Consider the following 20,180-nt stretch of genomic DNA (forward strand, 5'->3'; position numbering starts at 1 on the left):
TCTGCCTCAGTGAATACAGGCTGATTCTCCTTATTCTGCCTCAGTTACACTGTCGGAGATTGCTGCGCAAACACTGTCTCTGCATACGCATACACCATAATTACACTACCATGCAAACATTTGGAGCTACACTCATCTGGTATGAGACATTCCCAGGGAGGGGTCCACTGGGGGCTGAAATGCACAATAACCATGGGTTCGGTGTGGGGCGGCAGTGGGGTGGGTGGACTGCTGTGGCCTATCGTGGGGTTGTGAACCACTGAGGGCTATGCTGAGACAAACCCTCTCCGTCATTTCTAGGTCCCCGGTTCAATACACAATACATGCTCCACTGCACACCATAATATGGACAGAGGAATACAAATATATACAATAAGAAATGGAGACTACAGTATTTATCCAATTTGCGTCAAATAATGGCTTAAGGTAAACTCTTCCATTTTATGGCAAACTTTTATTCAGAATGAATACAAATCATGAAACATAATTCTCTATATTTCTTTCTTGTCCCACCTTTTTATTTGTTCATTTGAATTTCATTGTGAAATTCATCATTGCCAATAAGTGATATGGCTATCTGGAATCTGAAACACTGTGTAACAATAATGCAATCTGCCCTTAGCCACATGTAACTTTATTATTTTGAAAGGAAAGTGTGCTGTAATTATTAGTTTAAAATAATGTTTGTGTTTTTCCTCTGCTTTTCTTCTAAACTATTTTCTGCTGAAATTCTCTCTCCTTTTCTCCTCTGTCCGGCAGAACAAACATACTGAACGGTAAATGTAGCACAATAGCTTAACACAGGAAATCAATGTTGGATATAGAAAAACTGGCAATGGGAGTGGGGGATAAATATGACAGAAGTATAAATAAAGTCTTGAAATAGTCAAAACTCTAAATGGTATGAACACTGGCTGCAAAAGTATAATGGGGCCCTGCTTTATAAGATTTCTACAATTGAAATTATTTGGAATTTCCAGTTCTGCTGTCTTTTACATAAGGCCGGAGTGCTTTTAGCACCTGACCTTTATACAATCACAAATTTTACTCTCACACCTATCACAGGAGCAGAACAATTATTTCTCCCACCACCACAAATGACACTTGTTTTTATCATGTTATAAGATTTTAGAAAAAGGTTCTATGTTTGTTTGAATTATTCAGTGAAAACTTCTCTTACCTCACGACTGTTAATATGAATGTTGGAAGCCATTTCTTCTATATCAGCCAGACTGGATGATACAGATGTTGGTGTCTCAGGACTAGGACAATGTGGGAAAAGCAGTAACTTCTCAGTTGTTTGTGATTTCCTGACAAATTGAAATACAAAGAATAGGCATATTTACCTCAACAGTAACACAAAAACATCAAAACAGACACCATTACACAACAACTGAAAATGTGAAATAGCGGATTGCGTCAATTTGGACAAACTCTTGGCCAGTTTAATGAGAGACAGTACCTGTGGAAGCAAGTTTAACACATAATTTCTCACTTTTTCATATGTCCTCTAAATTTTATTAAAATTGCAATGCTGCCAACAGAATTTGCCTATAAGAGAGATAATAATTATTTACAATTTCTCTATCTTCTTAAAACCAAGCAGATGAAATTAATAATGCGCACACAGAGGAAGCACACATATGGCAACCTTATATCAAGAACATTTGTTAAAAGATCATGCTGAAACACCACAGGGTCAGTTCCTTGTTCAAAAGTTCCAATTTGCTGCTATATGCTGTTCTTCAAAATAATCACAACTTTACAATGTCAGAAATAAAAAAACATTAAGTAACATGTGCCATGAGAATCAGCCAATCATTATTTCCCTTGCTCCATTTGCAAGTGAAACAGGAAAGCAAATGCCTTGAAACAGGAAAGCAAATGCCTTGAAACAGGAAAGCAAATGCCTTGAAACAGGAAAGCAAATGCCTTGCAGTTGTACAGTGAACCATTACAAGTGAGTGAGATACAGCAACTAACCACCTCTCATTGTTGAACTTTTTTTAATTGTAAAAATCCACTGTCTGCAATTATTTTGTATAAAATATGAACTAAGAAAAAGAAATTCTTAGTTTATTGTTTAGCACATTTACCTGGGTTTAGCCCATATGACTAGATCATAGATCTCAGCCTGCAGGTTTTGAGGCAGCTCTTCAAATAATTCACTATCCATAATGTCAGGATTCAAGGAGATGAAGTTTAAACAGGCACTCTAGAAGGATACAAATGCAATCCAATGTAACATTTAATTAACCAGAGATGAACACCTTAGATATACACTACAAATATCACTTATAAAATCGTCCATTCTGACCTTAACCTTTACCATAGCACAATCTCGTAGTCAGGGGATATCACAAAACGTCGGCTGTAAAAAGTTATATAAGATGTATCATGTACAAATAACGGAGAATTAATAAAGTACTCTGCAATGTTTTGTTGTTTCCATTATGTTCGTTGTTATATTTGTCAAACTATTCTTGACTGTTAGGTTTACTAGTTATAAATCATAGAAGTTTGAAGACTCTGGAATGCTACTGTTTTGTATATGCTCACACCAATCTCCGATCTGACAACTGCAATACTGTATACAGCATTACAGTAACAATTATTGAATGTAATGTTTTGTTGTGCTATCTATTTGATTAGACATGCATGGTCCAACAATTCCAGGCCCGCAGTGGGCTACTCTTCATTTTTACATAATCTTTAAGCTTTTTTTTACTATTTCTGTGCATTATTTCTTTTGCAAATGCTCTGAATGAAGGATGAAGTACAATGTGGTAATGGTACTGCCTGGAGCTTGTTCCTCTTATATCATTACTCTCGCCTCTACTGTCTGTGTACCATACTGAGCCTACTCCAATCCCTTCAGTCATCCACTAGTAACAAAGAAAAATTTGAAAAAGGATGTTAAACACATGTACCAGAGGTTGCAACATTTTTACACAGATATTTTGAATGAAAATATCATGCCAAGTTAAAGAAGAATTATCTTCCTGTCACACTCTAGTTTATGTAAATTTATTTTTTAGTTTATGTAAATTTATTTTTGTCACTTTATATCTATTGCATTAAGAACAACATAAAGCAATTAGAGAGCAGAGAGAATGCAGGATATAGCTATGGCTGTGGACTGAGAAGCAATGGAGTGACAGCATGGTCATGATAACTATTCTGCACATTTTTTCCAAGTGGTTTTAACATTGGTATTCATGAGCCGTTCTCACCTAAGTACCTAATACATAATTTCTGAAGTGACTTACAGAAAATGAATGTTTTATCAGAGACATAGAAGTCACATGACAACTTCAACACCATGTAGCTATAATGTTTTATACTGTAATTACAATGAACCTAAAATAAAGCAGCACATTCAATAAATTTGTAGTAAATCGTACATCAAATTCAGTTCTAAAATGAAATGAAATAAAATCTCTGTAACTTACCCGAAGAGTTTTTGCATTAATTTGGTCACTCATACTCAGGAAATAAAGCACTGAATCTTCATCAATGTGTCTTCTTAATCCCTGTTCGCATGCTTGTTTCAATGAGTCAACCTCATATCGATCACTGAGAAGCATAAGGTCAGCTAACTGATCAGCAGTCAGCTCTCGGGTACGCAACTGTCCACTGTACAGGTAGTGAAGGAATGTTGAGAAAAGGAATGGATTTGTATCATGAACCACTATTTTCCTGTAAAAATTGAAACATTTACCCCTTTTACCACCATAAATTCAATACAAATACAACATGGAAATTTTGCTATTAATAGAAACATTTTGGACAACCACTAGGATTATCTGCATTGACAGCTTTAATATACAATTGAGGGTGTCAATGTAATAGTTCATATGTTTTACTCTTATGGTACACACTCCCTCGGTACATACTGGCTCACTAGTTCTCCAATCTTCAATCAGTTCATAATACTGTACAAAGACAAGGGTCTATATAAAGTGCAAAGGATATGAAGGAAAGACTAGGGAGGTATTGCTATTAAGACCAGAAACACTGAGAAAATAAAATGTATAAATAGTTGCACCAAATTAGTTACAATTAAAAAAAAAAAAAGAAAGCAATCTCAAATGTTGTTTTGTTTTTAGGGCACAAAAACAATTAAGGTCGTACATTCCCTATAACACTAACACAAAAGAGAGAAGTTAAAAAAGACTACATATCAATCCCAATCAATGGACGACGAGACAGCTAAAAACAGGAACGCGGAGGAAGTTCTATAAAAATGTGCCAAAGAGAAACGAAGGTTCAGAACTAAAAATTAAATGGCCTTCGCCATGTTGCTATGACAGACAAAAAGTAGAACGCGGTCAGCAGCTCGCGCATCTTTCATCTTTCACTAAAACGGCCAATAACTACAACAGCAAACACAAACGAGAACATAAGCAGTTAAAAAAAGGTCATTCCATCAGGAAATGGTGGACCATCAAAAGCTGAGTACAATGTGCACAAAGTAGTGATGAGCACCATTTAACAAATGATGATGGCTAAAAAGACAATGCCCAATACGTAACCTAGTTAAAATGATCTCCTTGTGGCGAGGGGGCCAAGAGGTGGTCATTCAAGCTGCTGGGAGAGGCTTAATAACCAATAGCTTCTTCCCATGAAGGGAGGACCAGTGGTGATGTCAATAGCCTTGGCAGTAGCGACAGTGGCCTCATTTCCTGTCAGACCAACATGACCAGAAAACCACACAGACATCCACTAAGAGTGAGCAAGTGGCATCTTTCCTGGACCCATTGCACTAAGGAATGGACAGCGCACAGCACACAAAAGGCTTTGAAGGGCACCAAGAGAGACTGAGCAGATGATGCAATTGAAAATCCCGTGTGGCCAGATACAGGGCAAAGAGCTCTGCTTTAAATACTGAGAAGTGTTCTGGAATGACAAAGGCACACCCAACACCATGGTCAGTCCGGGAACCATCAATGTACACAAAGATACTATCACGAAGTTCCGTGAGAAGGTGTCATGAAACTGTAAGCAATAGATTGAGGCTGGGGTAGTGTCGTCAGGAAGCGAATGAAAGCCAAGGTGAACACAGGCCACAACATGATGTCAGGAAAATTGCAGGTAGTGTGAAGTTATGCTGCCAGAGCAAGAGCTGAAAGCAAACTCCAGGAGATAACAGAGAAGAGGGACGCACGCCATACTGGCAGTCAAAGGAGTCATAGAAGGAGGCGGCACAGGACGGGTGGCCACGCATGGCAGACAAACGGCATGCATATATGCAGAGGAGAAAGCCACGGCTGTAGGACAGCCATAGTTTGGCAGCTTCTGCATACAGAATGGGCTACTATACTATAAAAGGCACCAGTAGCCAAACAGATGCCACGATGGTGGATAGTATTTAGACGCCATAAGAGGGATGGATGTGCAGATGTATATATGAAGCACCCTTAGCCTAGTTTCGAACAGACAGGGGACTGGTGCAAACGGAGGAGGGTGGTTCGATCTGCTCCCCAGGAAGTACCATTGAGGACATCTAGAACATTGAGGGGCCGCATACAGTGGGCTGCCAGGTAAGGCACGTGGAGGACCAGACAGTTTCCTATTGAGCAGGAGCCCCAGTAATTTTGTATTTTCAATGAATGGAAGGGCCAGAAATTCATACAAACGGTTTTGTCAGTGGAAAAACGAAAGCCACTGTTGACGTTCCATGAGTAATGACAATCAAGACATCGATGAAGAAACCAGTGAGACAAATCCCTGGAGAACTGCAATAGATGGGAAAATCGTCAATGAAATGGGAGCTGGAGATGCCTCGCAGGAGACAGACCATCATAGGGTGATAGCAAAGAGGATGGTGCTCACAATGGAATCCTGAGGCACACAAGTTTTCTGGATAAAGGTGTCCGAAAAGGAATAACCCACATATACCTAGAAAACTCGGTCTTTTAAAAATTCCTGAAGGAAACGAGGCATGCAGCCTCGGATGCCCCACGTGTAGAGAGTACGGAGGAGACCAGTTCTCCAGTAGGTGTCGTAGGCTGGTTCCAAATTGAAAAACATTGCCACAGTCTGGGATTTCTGCAGAAAACCATTCATGACATGGGTGGACAAGTGACGAGATGGTCAACTGTAGAACGTTGCGTTCAAAATCCTTAATATCAGTGGTTAGTAAATTGCGAGACTAGTCACCATACCAGCCGGGCATGAATCATACGTTCCATCATCTCACAAACACAGCTGGTGAGAGAAGTGGGGCGGTAACTGGAAGGAAGGTGTTCGTCCTTACCGGGCTTAGGTATGGGTATGACAGAGGCTTCACGTCAGCGTCTGGAGAATGTGCCTCTGCCCGGATGCGGTTGTATATATGAAGCAGAAAGTGCTTGCCCACAAGAGAAATGTGCTGCAACACCTGAATGTGATCATCATCTGGGCCTCGGGTGGAGGATCAAGATGGAGTGAGAGCATGACCTAGATCGCTCATAGTAAAGGCAGCTTGTAGCAATCATGATTCAGAGAAGAGAAGGGTATCATCAAAGCCTCCTCCACTCGTTTCCGATAGAGGAAGACAGGGTGAGGAGCTCGAAATCACCACAAAATGGCGGCCTAAGATGTTGGAGATAGCAATGGGTCCACAAGGACATTGTCTCAGCCATCGGAGGTTGGCCCATACGACGGAAGAGGGAGTGTAACTGTTAAAAGTACTAGCGAATAAAATCCAGCTAGCTTTCTTGCTATCCTGAATAACAAAACAACACTGTGCATGCACAGGGTGTCTACGTGGACAAGAAAAAAAAATTCCCAGATTTTTCCCGGATTTCCTGGGTAAAAACACAATTTCTCCCGGATGAAATTATGTATAAAGCGGATGAAAATACAATTTCTCTCGGATGAAATTACGTATAAAGCGGGTGAAAATACATCCGTGTTAAGCAACAGTATACTTTCCCTCGGGCTGTAAAACCTATCAGTCCTTTGAATAGTGAAGGTCTAATACCGGCACTTAAGGGAACAGGAAAAACAATGCGTTTGGAAAGATGTTTGATGCGAGACAATATAGACAGATTTTATTTCCATATTGCGAAAGTATATACACAAATTCCACAAGTTACAGCACGGTAGCTTCCGAAGCCTTAAAATAGAGATTGCGTTGAGAGATGCACTTTTGTCAGCCAGTCATAGCTCAAGTCACGTGATCTCGCTAGCGAATGACAGCAGTTATTCAGAGCACGAGGCCTACGAGAAAGACAGGCCACGGCGCGTACGTTACAAACGTGGGCCGAGCTCGCTCAACTCAGCAAAGTGCGTTTCTACACCGGTTAGTGTAACTAAATGTGTATGTACGAACATGTACATCCTCGGGTGGAGGATCAAGATGGAGTGAGAGCATGACCTAGATCCCTCATAGTAAAGCCAGCTTGTAGCAATCATGATTCAGAGAAGAGAAGGGTATCATCAAAGCCTCCTCCACTCGTTTCCGATAGAGGGAGACAGGGTGAGGAGCTCGAAATCACCACATCGACTATTGGAATCCACTATTATTAGCCCTACAATGATAGGAAGTCCGTAGGCCTACTAACAGGCTCTAATTTGGCAATTAAAATCATACCAAAATGATTATCAGTTGCGTAAGGCACCACATCATCTATGAAAGGAGAACTGTTACAAAGAAGAGACTAAATGCTGTAAACAAGCGGTTATACCATTTCTATCGAGAATTGATTTTAAATTTTGTTGTACGAACAGTAATCAGTAAAACTTCATAATAACGGATTCCAGTACAAGATGAAATTCTCGTTAGTATGCACGCGCCCGGTTCCGAGTTAACAGATTTAAATACGCATTTTGCCCGCTGAGTTACGGGAACGAGCGAGCTCAGGATGTTCTTAGTGACATACGCACCGCGGCCTGTCTTTCTCGTGGGCCTCGATCAGTGCATAATGCATGTTATGTACTCAACCACTAGCAGCATCATTGTTAAGTAGCACGACCATACAAAGACGAAAGGTTAATGGGTTAAAGTAATGTAAGTACACTATATCTTCACGAAAAGCTGAACTTTCACATATAATATTGGGCATTAACAATGTTTTGCTGCTTTTTCTCGAAGGGCGGTTAGGCAGGAACCTAAGAATGCTTCGGAAACTAAACTGCTGTATTTGATGTATTTCATACATATACTTTCGTATTACGCAAACATGCAGTCCAAATGCCGATGCGAATCAAAGATCTTTCCAAAACGCGTTGTTTTTTTCTGGATTTCGTTTCCTAAAGTGCTCGGAAGTATAAAACCCCTAAACTTTCCATAAGCCGTTTGCCAATAACACTATTTAGTTTTTATTTCGTGATCATAGCTGCAGTGATTTAGGAGAACCATTACAAAGTGAAGTTTATACTTAGCTGTAGTCTGTCATGTTTTCTCGACGAGTGATGCATCAACTTTTACATTGTTTTTATACTGTACAACATTTAAACACCCACTGACGTAAGGCTGCGAGCACTCACAACAAGGCCCAGGGATCTTTGAGAGCATTCTGCATTCTGCCTGACTGGGACTGGAGTGGCAATGAAGGATGGGACAGCTGGTCAATGCAAAGCGATCTAGTGACTGGATGAAGTGGGAAGAGACATTGCTGTGAGCTGAGGATGCGAGGTGAGATGACCAAGCCAGCAATCTATCACACGAAAGACGAGCCATCGCTTTCAGCAGCTAACATCGTTACATGCCTGTTCAAAATCCCAATACCGTGAAACGCCGTAATAATACAGCCGCTGTTACCGTGATTAAATACAAATAAAACTATTGCCGTTTATACATTCAATGCCAAAAACTATAACTTGGTATACGTAAAGTCGAGGCAGTATTACAGGAAAATACTAGCTGGCAAGTAAGTGGTAAAGAAAACATTACGTAAGTTGGTCAATAATAAAAGAAGAAAAGTCTGGAACAAGAGTCTTGAAATACGAGTTTATTGAGCCGAGTAGCATGTTCTTCAGATGATCATAGACTACCGTGTAGCTAGCACGTTTCGGTTTTTTTTGTGCTCTATCTTTGCAACAAACATTGGCAAATACAGAAGCAGTTACTAGAGCGCACTTCGCAACATCAAAGTTCTCCAGCCATCGGGTCACGCAAATCTTCAAGGGCAAACGTTCCGATTCAATGGTCCAAATATACAGAGCTAGTCTGGAAAGGAAATCCTTAAATAGGTTTTACAGGGCATGTACAAACTGAATTGTCATCCAGAGTGTTTCCTTTACTGCGGACTTGATTAGCAGAAAAATATGGAGAGGGGGCTTGCAAGTACGTCAAAGAACAGCAAGAAAACATAACGTGAAGACAACAATAACAGCTGAACAGGGTTTGTTACGTTTCTAGGTATGGAGGGATACATAAAAAGCGACATTATCAATGTACTGGATGTCAAGTTAAATCATATTTTAAAATGAAGCGGGTAAATCATTCCTCTACAAGTAAATCAACATGTACGCTGCTACAGAATCTAGAATATGTACAACAGAAGGTCTACAAAGTCCTAAAGCACTTCGGAAATTTTACACACAGTAGAGAGCCTCAGCTGTAAAGTAACTGGGAGGCCAAGTCGTTCGTAACGGGCAGACTTCATAACTTAGTAATCGTGGATAGAAGACGAGAGCAAGCAACCAATAGCAGCCGATAGAAAGAAGGAGAGAGAGAAAAAGAGAGAGAGAGAGAGAGAGAGAGAGAGAGAGAGAGAGAGAGAAGGAGAAGCCTCATGGTAAGGAATAAGCTAGAACGAAAAGGTGGCGAAGCCTTCAGAACTTTGGTCGATGAGCGCGGTGGCCTTAATATCTTTCGTCTTTATAATTGAGGTGCTGTGCTGTACATGTAAAATTAGCTAGAAACTTGCAACACGTTACTGGAGTAAGACTGGTTGATACGTCTTGTCATTCATAGTTTCTTAAAGGGTCAACAAACGCAGCGCTACTAATAATATCGTAATTAATGCTGATTGTTGCTTGGCAGAGACAGTGTTGTCAAACGTGCCTCGTTCGATTTTCAAATCACACAGTCTGTCAGTAGTCAGTGTGCTCGGCTCGCCTGTTGAATTCAGTTCTGCGCACGTGCGGGGCAAAATTTTATAAACTGACAAGGTAGGTAACACTCATTGTGTCATATTTCATTATGCATAATAACGAGGCGCAGCCTTATTTACATCCATCGTTCTTCTTTATCCAATAAAGGTTGCCCACCATCAACCACTGCGACTGCGCCATGTCGATTGGTTTTCAAGATAGCTGGCTTTCAGATCCAGCATTCAAGGACTGGTTGGTGAAAGTAGCTACAGACCTTTATAGTGCTAAATGTGGATTATGTCCAGGGACCCTCATTAACATCCGTACTATGGGAAGATCGGCTCTTACAAGTCACATGACAAAATCCAAGAAGCATGTCACGAAAGCAGCTGCCATGAGAAGCACAGCAAGTTTTTATGTCTACACCCGACCGGTTGCGACCACTTCAACCCAGCAGACAGATTCTACTTCCACTACCACATCTGCGGATTCAGCTGGGTCAACAACAGTGGCGTTGGCCGCTGGAATTGTTGCCCCTCCACAGAAGGATGTCACTGCAATGTCAAAACCCGTGGATAAACTGAGAGGAATTGATCGGATGGCAATAAAGGACGAAGTAACAAAGGCGGAAATACTGTGGTGTTTAGAGTGCATCGTTTCACACAAGTCACTGCGTAGTTCTGCGAACGACGTGTTGCTTTTCCCCACAATGTTCCCCGACAGTGAAGTGGCCAAGAGCATGCGTTTACAAAAGGACAAAATCGGTTACATCGTGCAATATGGACTAGCTCCCTTCTTTGAGTCTGAAATTAAATCTGACCTCGTAAACGCATCAAGGATTGTTGTTTGTTTTGACGAATCCTTGAACAAGGTGTGCAAAAGAATCCAGATGGACATTTTAGTGCATTATTGGGACATTAAAAAAAATCTAGTGTGCACCCGTTACTACGCATCAGCTTTTCTAGGCAGTTCGACGGCAGCTAAGCTACTCGAGTCCTTCAAGAAAAAAATTCCCAGCAAAGCAATGAAAAAACTTTTACAAGTATCGATGGACGGCCCTAACGTCAAATTCGCATTCTTAAGGGAACTTAAAATGTTTTTGAAAGAAATTGAAGGAGTAGACACCGTTTTACTGGAAATTGGAACGTGTGGACTTCACGTTGTTCACGGCGCCTTCTAGTCCGCAATTCAAGAAACACAGTGGATGATAATTCAGTTTTTACGTGCCTCATACAATCTTTTTAAGGATGTCCCTGCCCGAAGAGCTCTGTATATTTCGACAACGGAATCGGAACTGTTTCCCTTAAAGTTTTGCGCGATCCGATGGCTGGAAATGTGGAAGTTGCTGAGCGAGCTCTAGTAATGTTTGCGTTTCTGCGAATATTTGTTGGAAAACTGGAAGAAAAAACAAACCAAAATGTGCTAGCTACAGATTACTGGAGGATCACCTCAAGGACAAGCTACTTGGTCCGAAAATTGCCTTTTTCAAGACTCTTGCTGGAGACTTGACACCTTTCCTAAAGGATTTCCAATCCGATTGGCCGCTAGCACCATTCCTCCACTCTGCTTTGATAGAGATAATGGAGACAACGATGACACGATTTGTCCAGCCGATGAAGATCTCGCCATCAGTTAATTTGGACAAAAAATCCAATCTTTTGGGTGTGAACCACGTCAAGATTGGGTTCACCGCCAAGAATGAATTCAGAAAGTGCAGGTCTCTCACAGCCCTTGAAATCGCTAAGTTCCGGAGCGAATGCAGAAGAGGAATGATCAAGCTTGTGTCAAAGTTGATGGAGAAATCTCTCTTACACTTTAGGTTGACAAAAGCTGTAAGCTGATTTGGTCCCACAATAGCGTGCAGGGAGGCTGGTCCCAAACGATTTCATTCCTTTCTACAGATTTTGGTGGAGAGCAATTGGATTAACGGTGTATATGCCGATAAAGCAGAAGCACACTACGCTTCTGTTGTAAAGAAGAACTGCAAAACAAAATTCGAAACATTCAACAAAAAGGAGCAACGGCTGGATGAGTTCTGGATGAATTGTCTCAAGAACCAGAATGCAACGTGCCACGAGCTGGAACATGATAGCGTTATTTTAAACTGCTAACTCCCACAGATGTTTAAATATACATTTCAAACAATAACTTTTGTGATTAAAAATTATTTGAAAAATAAACCTGTCTTAAGAAATTAAGTATTAAAATAAAGACCGGAGCTAAAATTTAGCAACACGAAAATCCGAAAAGAAAGGACTGTAAAAATGCACAAAATATTTTATGGAAAAAAATATCTTATTATTCTAAAACGAAAGACAGTAATTAAAGGTCTTTAACAACGACTAAACCGTAAGCTTTTGTATTTAAATGAAAAATAATAAAATCAGAAAAAATGAGGAATGGAAGAGGTAAAAGACATACTTGTCCTTACTGAAAGCAAATTTTAGAGCGGGAAATATAGTAGCTGTGCTTGACACAAGTTTTCGCTCTAAAACTGGACTAATTTCATACGAGAGCAAGGTACGGATGTCCCGCTACCTGTTGTGTGACGTGCTGCCTTCTGTCGTCCATTTATAGGATTAGTTAGAAAGAAGAAGTAGCGAACGTTAGAGCTGTTCGGAGACGAAGATCCAATTCACCGGCAAAAAAGTAGAAAAGAAGCGAACTGGTATTGCTTTGCATGCCAGAACACTTCGTCTTCTCTATACTACAGAAAAGTCGAAGTGCTCTGGCATGAAGAGACTTGTGACATTGCTCAGTAACATATTATTCACTTTTTTTGAAGGTCAATTATACTTTTTTGCCATCGATTGCATAATTTTTTATCTATGAAAGGACATCATTAAATATGAAAACTAACTTGAAGCTCGGTCTTTTTTTAACGTGTGTTACACGTTAAGTCTTATCAAATACAAATGTGCAGTAAAATTGTAAATAGTGGCATAAATGACTTCTCTTCTGGGCCCGAAATTTTTCAAATGGCTGATCCTCAAGTGTTACCGGTACGTTTTGAATGAGAGTTATAATGCCCTGTGATTTAAGTAATTCACTGCACATTCTCACACGTAACATACATCATCTTGCGTGGAAATTTACTTTGAAAGTAACGCTTCTCAAGTCACTATTCGTAATATTTTCCAGTGATCTGTTAGAAATATAAACAATTGCGATGCTAGCACATCGAATGCACGTTAGTTGTTACGCACGTACTGCATAATCTTCGACCTAAAGCCTTTGACACTTCTCGGTGTTGGCAAACTGGCCTGTGCATTGTGTAAATTACTCATTTTCTACACAACTAAACTTTTATTTTGGTGTTATTCTCTGATTAATGTTTCATTGCTGCAGTATTATTCAGCAGTAGTGGGCTAAAGTTCTTTGTCAGCGTATCAGATCTTACATGCCATAACTACAAAAATTTAACTGAAATCTAAAAGAATGAAAAATCCCGGAATTCTAAAAAATTCCCGGGTTTTTCCCGGATGAAAAAATTCCCGGGTTTTTCCCGGATGAAAAAATTCCCGGGTTTTTCCCGGATGAAAAAATTCCCGGGTTTTTCCCGGATGAAAAAATTCCCGGGTTTTTCCCGGATGAAAAAATTCCCGGGTTTTTCCCGGATGAAAAAATTCCCGGGTTTTTCCCGGATGAAAAAATTCCCGGGTTTTTCCCGGATCTCCCGGGCCGTATACACCCTGATGCAACTGTTTATAACGAATGCAGTTTGATATCTTAGGATGACGGTCAAATACATGGATAGCATGTCTCCGTGCACGAATTGTGTCGGGGCACGCCTCAGTTCACCAATAGACCAGGACATGGCTTGGTAAAGAGGAAGTGCGAGGAATGAAATGTTCTGTGGCATCAAGGATAACTTTTTATGGTATTCTACGTGGTCATCACAAGTGAGGAAATGTTTTTTGTCGAAGGCCACCAGGGAGGAGTAAAGCCTCCAGTAGACCTTAGTAAGCTGCCATTTGGGTGTGCAAGTAGGTGAGATAGGTGTCAGCAAACTGATAGCACACAGGAAATGGTGGTTCGAGTATGTGTCAGAGGGACCGGACCACTGAAGATGAAGGGCAAGCTGGGCAGTGCAGAAGGATATGTCCAACTGGGAAAAGGTGGGAGTGGAGTCTGAAAGGAATGTGGGTACTCCTGTGTTAAGGCAGAAGTTAAGTTGATTGAGAAGGTCAGCTAAGAGGGCACCCCTCAGACAGCCTCGGTTAGAATCACAAAGGGGATGGTGCACATTAAAGTCACCAAGCAGCAGAAAAGGGTGAGGTAGCTGCCCAATAAGCTGGACATTGAATGATAGAGGGATATACATAGTACAAAGGCGAAAGGTTAAGCGGGGGGCGAAAGGTTAAGCGAGGGGCGAAAGGTTAAGCGAGGGGCGAAAGATTAAGCGAGGGGCGAAACATTAAGCGAGGGGCGAAACATTAAGCGAGGGGCGAAACATTAAGCGAGGGGCGAAACATTAAGCGAGGGGCGAAACATTAAGCGAGGGGCGAAACATTAAGCGAGGGGCGAAACATTAAGCGAGGGGCGAAACATTAAGCGAGGGGCGAAACATTAAGCGAGGGGCGAAACATTAAGCGAGGGGCGAAACATTAAGCGAGGGGCGAAACATTAAGCGAGGGGCGAAACATTAAGCGAGGGGCGAAACATTAAGCGAGGGGCGAAACATTAAGCGAGGGGCGAAAGATTAAGCGAGGGGCGAAAGATTAAGCGAGGGGCGAAAGATTAAGCGAGGGGCGAAAGATTAAGCGAGGGGCGAAAGATTAAGCGAGGGGCGAAAGATTAAGGGAGGGGCGAAAGATTAAGCGAGGGGCGAAAGATTAAGCGAGGGGCGAAAGATTAAGCGAGGGGCGAAAGATTAAGCGAGGGGCGAAAGATTAAGCGAGGGGCGAAAGATTAAGCGAGGGGCGAAAGATTAAGCGAGGGGCGAAAGATTAAGCGAGGGGCGAAAGATTAAGCGAGGGGCGAAAGATTAAGCGAGGGGCGAAAGATTAAGCGAGGGGCGAAAGATTAAGCGAGGGGCGAAAGATTAAGCGAGGGAAAAGATTAAGTGAGGGAGGAAACAGTGAAATGCAACAGCTTGAAGGTGCATATCAGGTAGATGGGTTGACTATGAACGTCATCTAGTACAAGCACCATGACTCCCCCTCAAGATGGGACGCCATCCTCTGGGGAAGGTCAAAATGGACCAAGAAGAAATATGAGAGCTCAAAGCGGTCATGAGGATACAATTTTGTTTCCGGAAGGCAGAGAACAAGTGGATGCAGCAGTTCTATGAGCAGCAATTAATCCTCTTTGTTGGATCGAAGACTGAACATTCCACTGGGGGAGAGTCAAGACAAGGAAAAAAAACAAAGGGGTAGCTCCTTGGTGGCTGCCGAGTGGCAGCCTCTGAAGACTCGCTGCAGAGGCAGCTCCATGAGGTCTATAGAAGTGTCGGCATTCTTCTGTCAGCCTGTGGAGTTCATGGCAGAAAAACAGTTGGTGTTGTGCACCGGTGACATGGATGTTGGCCGGGCAAGGGTAATACACGACAACATTGCTGAAGAGGATATTCGAGTCGGCAAAGGACTTAGATGTTGGATGGCTGGAGGGACATAGGAAGTCTTCACGGGAGTAATCCTTCTGTTCTTTCTGGCCTGCCAGTTGTGTAGCTGTTGACTTCACCCCATGAAAAAGAGGAACCTCAAAACCCTAAGCGAAGGAAGAATAGGAGAAGGTGAACAAAGAGAGAGAAAAAAGGAATGAAAAACAGTGGAGGGCATTCTGATATTGACTACTGCAAATGAAGAATACATTTCCAAAAAAAGCCCAGACATGTTCCCCAAGGGAGTGGAAAAAGAACTGCAAGAGGATAGACATGCAGCATGGAAGGAAAAACAGGCTGCTATGGCTGGGACCTTGTGGTAGCCTATCAGGAACCTGCCAAAGAGTGGCAAGTCCCCTGCAGGGGTGCCGTAAGTTTAGAAGGACGATACATATCTACATCTGTACTCCCCAAACCACTGTGGTGCAAGTGGTGGAGGGTACACTGTGTACCACTTATAGTCATGAAAAGTTCACGGGAAGAACGACTGCCAGTAAACCAATGTTTGGGCTCAAATATCTCTAACTTTATCTTCAGAGTCTTTTCATGAGATTTACTGAGGAAAACGTAATACACCTGTTGACTCTCCTAGGAATGTACACTCTCAGAGCTTCAACAGTAACCCACACCGTGATGCAGAATATAGATATTTTATGGAAATAAGTGTTTCCAGTGATTGTTCTACAATCGTGTAGTCATAAAATAATGGCTCTTTTTGTCTATGTATACGCAATATGTTACATTTCTTTATGATGAGGGTCAATTGCCACTCCCTGTACTAAACATCAGTCCTCTGCAGGTGATCTTGCATTTTGCTACAATTTTGTAGCATTGCAACTTCTCTGTATACAACAGCATCATCTGCAAACTTTTACACACACACACACACACACACACACACACACACACACACACCAAGAATGACATGCTAGAAAGTCCAGAAACTATTTAATCCAATCACACAGTTTGGTCTGATAGTCCGTACACTCCTATTTTATTCATTACGTGGCAGAGCAGAACTGTACTAAATGCCTTACAAAAGTTAAGGAACACAGCATCTACCGCGGTGCTGGTATCTGCCGCCTTCAGGGTCTCTTTGACGAACAGAGCAAGTTGTGTTTCATGCAATCATTGTTTTTGGAGCCCATGTTTACTCCTTTTCAGAAGAGACTCATAATAATATGCTAGCATAAAACATGTTCCAAAATTCTACAACTGACAGATGTGAGAGATACAGGACTACAGTTTGTTTCCAAGAAGCTGTCAGGTATGGAACTTCTCTTTTATTGTTGTGGTATTCTGTTATGAAAGATATCGGTGCCCAAGAAGCTGTCAGGTATGGAACTTCTCTTTTATTGTTGTGGTATTCTGTTATGAAAGATATCGGTGCCTGGTCTGGAAGAATGAAAAAGGAAGAAAAACTGTCTCCATACTTCTAGAGACCAAAAAGCTACCAGCCTGTTTAACTGCTGCTAGACAGGTGTTCAAAATTTATAAGGGGAAAACAATGAGAAAGTCAAGATCTCAAGAAGCAAGTATGATCACTCAAGAACTAAATAAATCTTCCTATTTGACATAGGCCTACAGCTGTTTGCAAATGTGAAAAGTTAACACATAGCTAAAACCAGGGGCCCTATCCTGTATCTTTCTGCCATTTTGCCGATCGCTTCAGTACGCGAGCGCACCGAATGGTCTTGCTTTCGAAACAGAGCCCCAATATTATTCAGAAAGCATTTCGAAAGCGATGCCGAATGATCCTAGCAAACTGAAATGCTGTTGTCAGTTCTCCTCGCGCCAACTAATGAAAAGCAATCTACCTCAGATCCGCCAATGCGCACTGCAGCGCCTTAGCGGCACGAGCTCTAAGTGGCTAGCAGACGACACAGGCATGCCATTCTTCATAGTGCCGAAAAATGTGGTAAGAGTACGAATACTGTTCAAATTTCACTGACCACGGGCTTCCATGAATGCATGATAGCAATAGAATATTGACTGTGTTCTGGAAAATGTTGTATATATCACATTATGTAATTTATGATATGGTTATAATAGAGGGAAACATTCCACGTAGGAAAAATATATCTAAAAACAAAGATGATGTGACTTACCAAATGAAAGTGCTGGCAGGTCGACAGACACAAACAAACACAAACATACACACAAAATTCAAGCTTTCGCAACAAACTGTTGCCTCATCAGGAAAGAGGGAAGGAGAGGGAAAGACGAAAGGATGTGGGTTTTAAGGGAGAGGGTAAGGAGTCATTCCAATCCCGGGAGCGGAAAGACTTACCTTAGGGGGAAAAAAGGACGGGTATACAGCGCGCGCGCGCGCGCACGCGCACACACACACATATCCATCCACACACACACACACACACACACACACACACACACACACACACACGCACACCCACACGCAACACGCACACGCACATATATCCATCCACACATATACAGACACAAGCAGACATATTTTGGTCTTTAAATATGTCTGCTTGTGTCTGTATATGTGTGGATGGATATATGTGTGTGTGTGTGTGTGTGTGTGTGTGTGTGTGTGTGTGTGCGCGCGCGCGCGCGCGCGCAGCGCGCGCAGGAGCGCGAGAGTGTATACCCGTCCTTTTTTCCCCCTAAGGTAAGTCTTTCCGCTCCCGGGATTGGAATGACTCCTTACCCTCTCCCTTAAAACCCACATCCTTTCGTCTTTCCCTCTCCTTCCCTCTTTCCTGATGAGGCAACAGTTTGTTGCGAAAGCTTGAAATTTGTGTGTATGTTTGTGTTTGTTTGTGTGTCTGTCGACCTGCCAGCACTTTCATTTGGTAAGTCACATCATCTTTGTTTTTAGATACATTATGTAATTTTATTCTCATTCACATCAACGTCTTGTTTTGGATTTTACGTTTCAGAATACAAGTTAGGAATGGAGCGTAGTACCACATTGTACAAATATATCAGTAGAAACCCACAAAAATTCGTCATTTTTTTCTGTTTTCCACTGTTCCTTAGTTGCTTCAAAATTCATGGAGGTACGTTCCTTCTATGCAACTAATTGAAAGCAGTTTCTTTATTGCCACAAACATTTCGCTTCCTTTATCCCTGATGATGTTTCACAAATAAAAGAAGTGAAACTCTCACGGGAATAAACTGTCTTCAATTAGTTGCATAGACACAACACAAATCGACGAACCCGAAAAATTGTTTAAGAGAATGTCAAAGAACAACAAGTTGCATAGAATGTGGTCATAGCTCACTCCTAGAGATCCAAAAGATGAAGCAGCCTGCTTCCATATTGGGTATATCAACGATTTGGTTCATAAAAACAAAATTTTAAAAATCAACTTTTCGAGACCATGTGGTGAGTGCAGCAATAGAACTTTGTTGTTGTTTATAACATGCATCTGATGAATCAAAATGTTTCATATATGGTGGTATAGTCTGAAAATATTGTGGTGGTAACCTTTCATCTCTGTCTACTGTTATTAAGGAATTGATCGCAGATAAATACTTGTGACAAGCCTGAGTATAAAGATGACTGCTGCTAGTTTCATTCGCAGTAAGTAACGTTGTGCTCTTAGATTCCTGTCTGACCACACTGTCGTAAATCGCTATGTATTAAAAAAAAAAAAAAAAAGGTGAATTATTTGTGACAAGTAGTAGTATAAATGTCACTGTCAGTTGTTTCATGCACAGTAATTTCATCCTTCACTTCTTAAGCATATGGAAGTCACGAAATCGGAGATACTCATTACTGAGAAAGCACGCTCTTATATGTAAATTCCAACGAATATTTCAGAAAAATGCTTAACTTTGATGATTAACGAAGTCTCAGAATGTGTTTGGGGGGGGGGGGGGGGGGGGGGGGCGGGGGGGGGGGGGGGGGGAATCGCATCCAGCTGTATATATGGGGGGGGGGGGGGGAATCGCATCCAGCTGTATATATGAACCTACACCCTTTGCCACAGCAGTCCATCGCCTTACCAACTTCGCTGCTACAACTTGCTTGCTGGTGGTGCTGTATTTTACATAATTTCATTTGAGAAAGACACAGACTGACTTCATTGCCGAATGACACGGGCGTAAGCCGTAAATGCTTGAAATTTTGGAAGGTTTCCTCTATCAGACTTCACAAAATTCCTTTGAACTGTCACTTAAAAGTTTTAAACACTTTTTGATAATTAATATGTAAATCATTTGCAGAAAAGTACACAAAGTCACTAGTAATTTCAGCTAACATTCATGTAATATACGTAAGCAGAGCTGGTGTCTTGATATTTAATGATCTTTAAACTCTTAATTGCATAAACATAACAGGTATTTTGAGAGAATATTAACCAAAAATGTGTTTTCTTTATGTTGTAATCATTGGCAGTAACTACCTAACCAACCATATTTCTAACAAAGGATAATGGTCTATTATGAACTCACTTTCCCACCAGATGCATCCTATGGTGATTCTTTAATAACACAATCACTAAATCAAAAGCTAAAACTGCTCAATATGTTTAAAATTACAAATGATAGGTGTAAATAAACCACAGCTAACTGAACGACA

The 20,180-nt window shown here is 41.4% G+C and overlaps 1 protein-coding gene across 1 annotated transcript in view; it reads right to left on the reverse strand.

The window, feature by feature from the left end:
* LOC124799129 overlaps positions 1-20,180 on the reverse strand; it is a 128,469-nt gene that overhangs the window by 14,972 nt on the left and 93,317 nt on the right. The window contains exons 14-16 of the mRNA XM_047262669.1: positions 3,453-3,699; positions 2,097-2,215; positions 1,181-1,310 (exon numbers count right to left, since the gene is read on the reverse strand). Of these exons, the coding sequence (XP_047118625.1) occupies positions 1,181-1,310; positions 2,097-2,215; positions 3,453-3,699 (496 nt within the window). The remainder of the gene's footprint in view (positions 1-1,180; positions 1,311-2,096; positions 2,216-3,452; positions 3,700-20,180) is intronic.

The sequence above is a fragment of the Schistocerca piceifrons genome, chromosome 1 (genome assembly GCF_021461385.2).
Source record: "Schistocerca piceifrons isolate TAMUIC-IGC-003096 chromosome 1, iqSchPice1.1, whole genome shotgun sequence".
NCBI lineage: Eukaryota > Metazoa > Arthropoda > Insecta > Orthoptera > Acrididae > Schistocerca > Schistocerca piceifrons.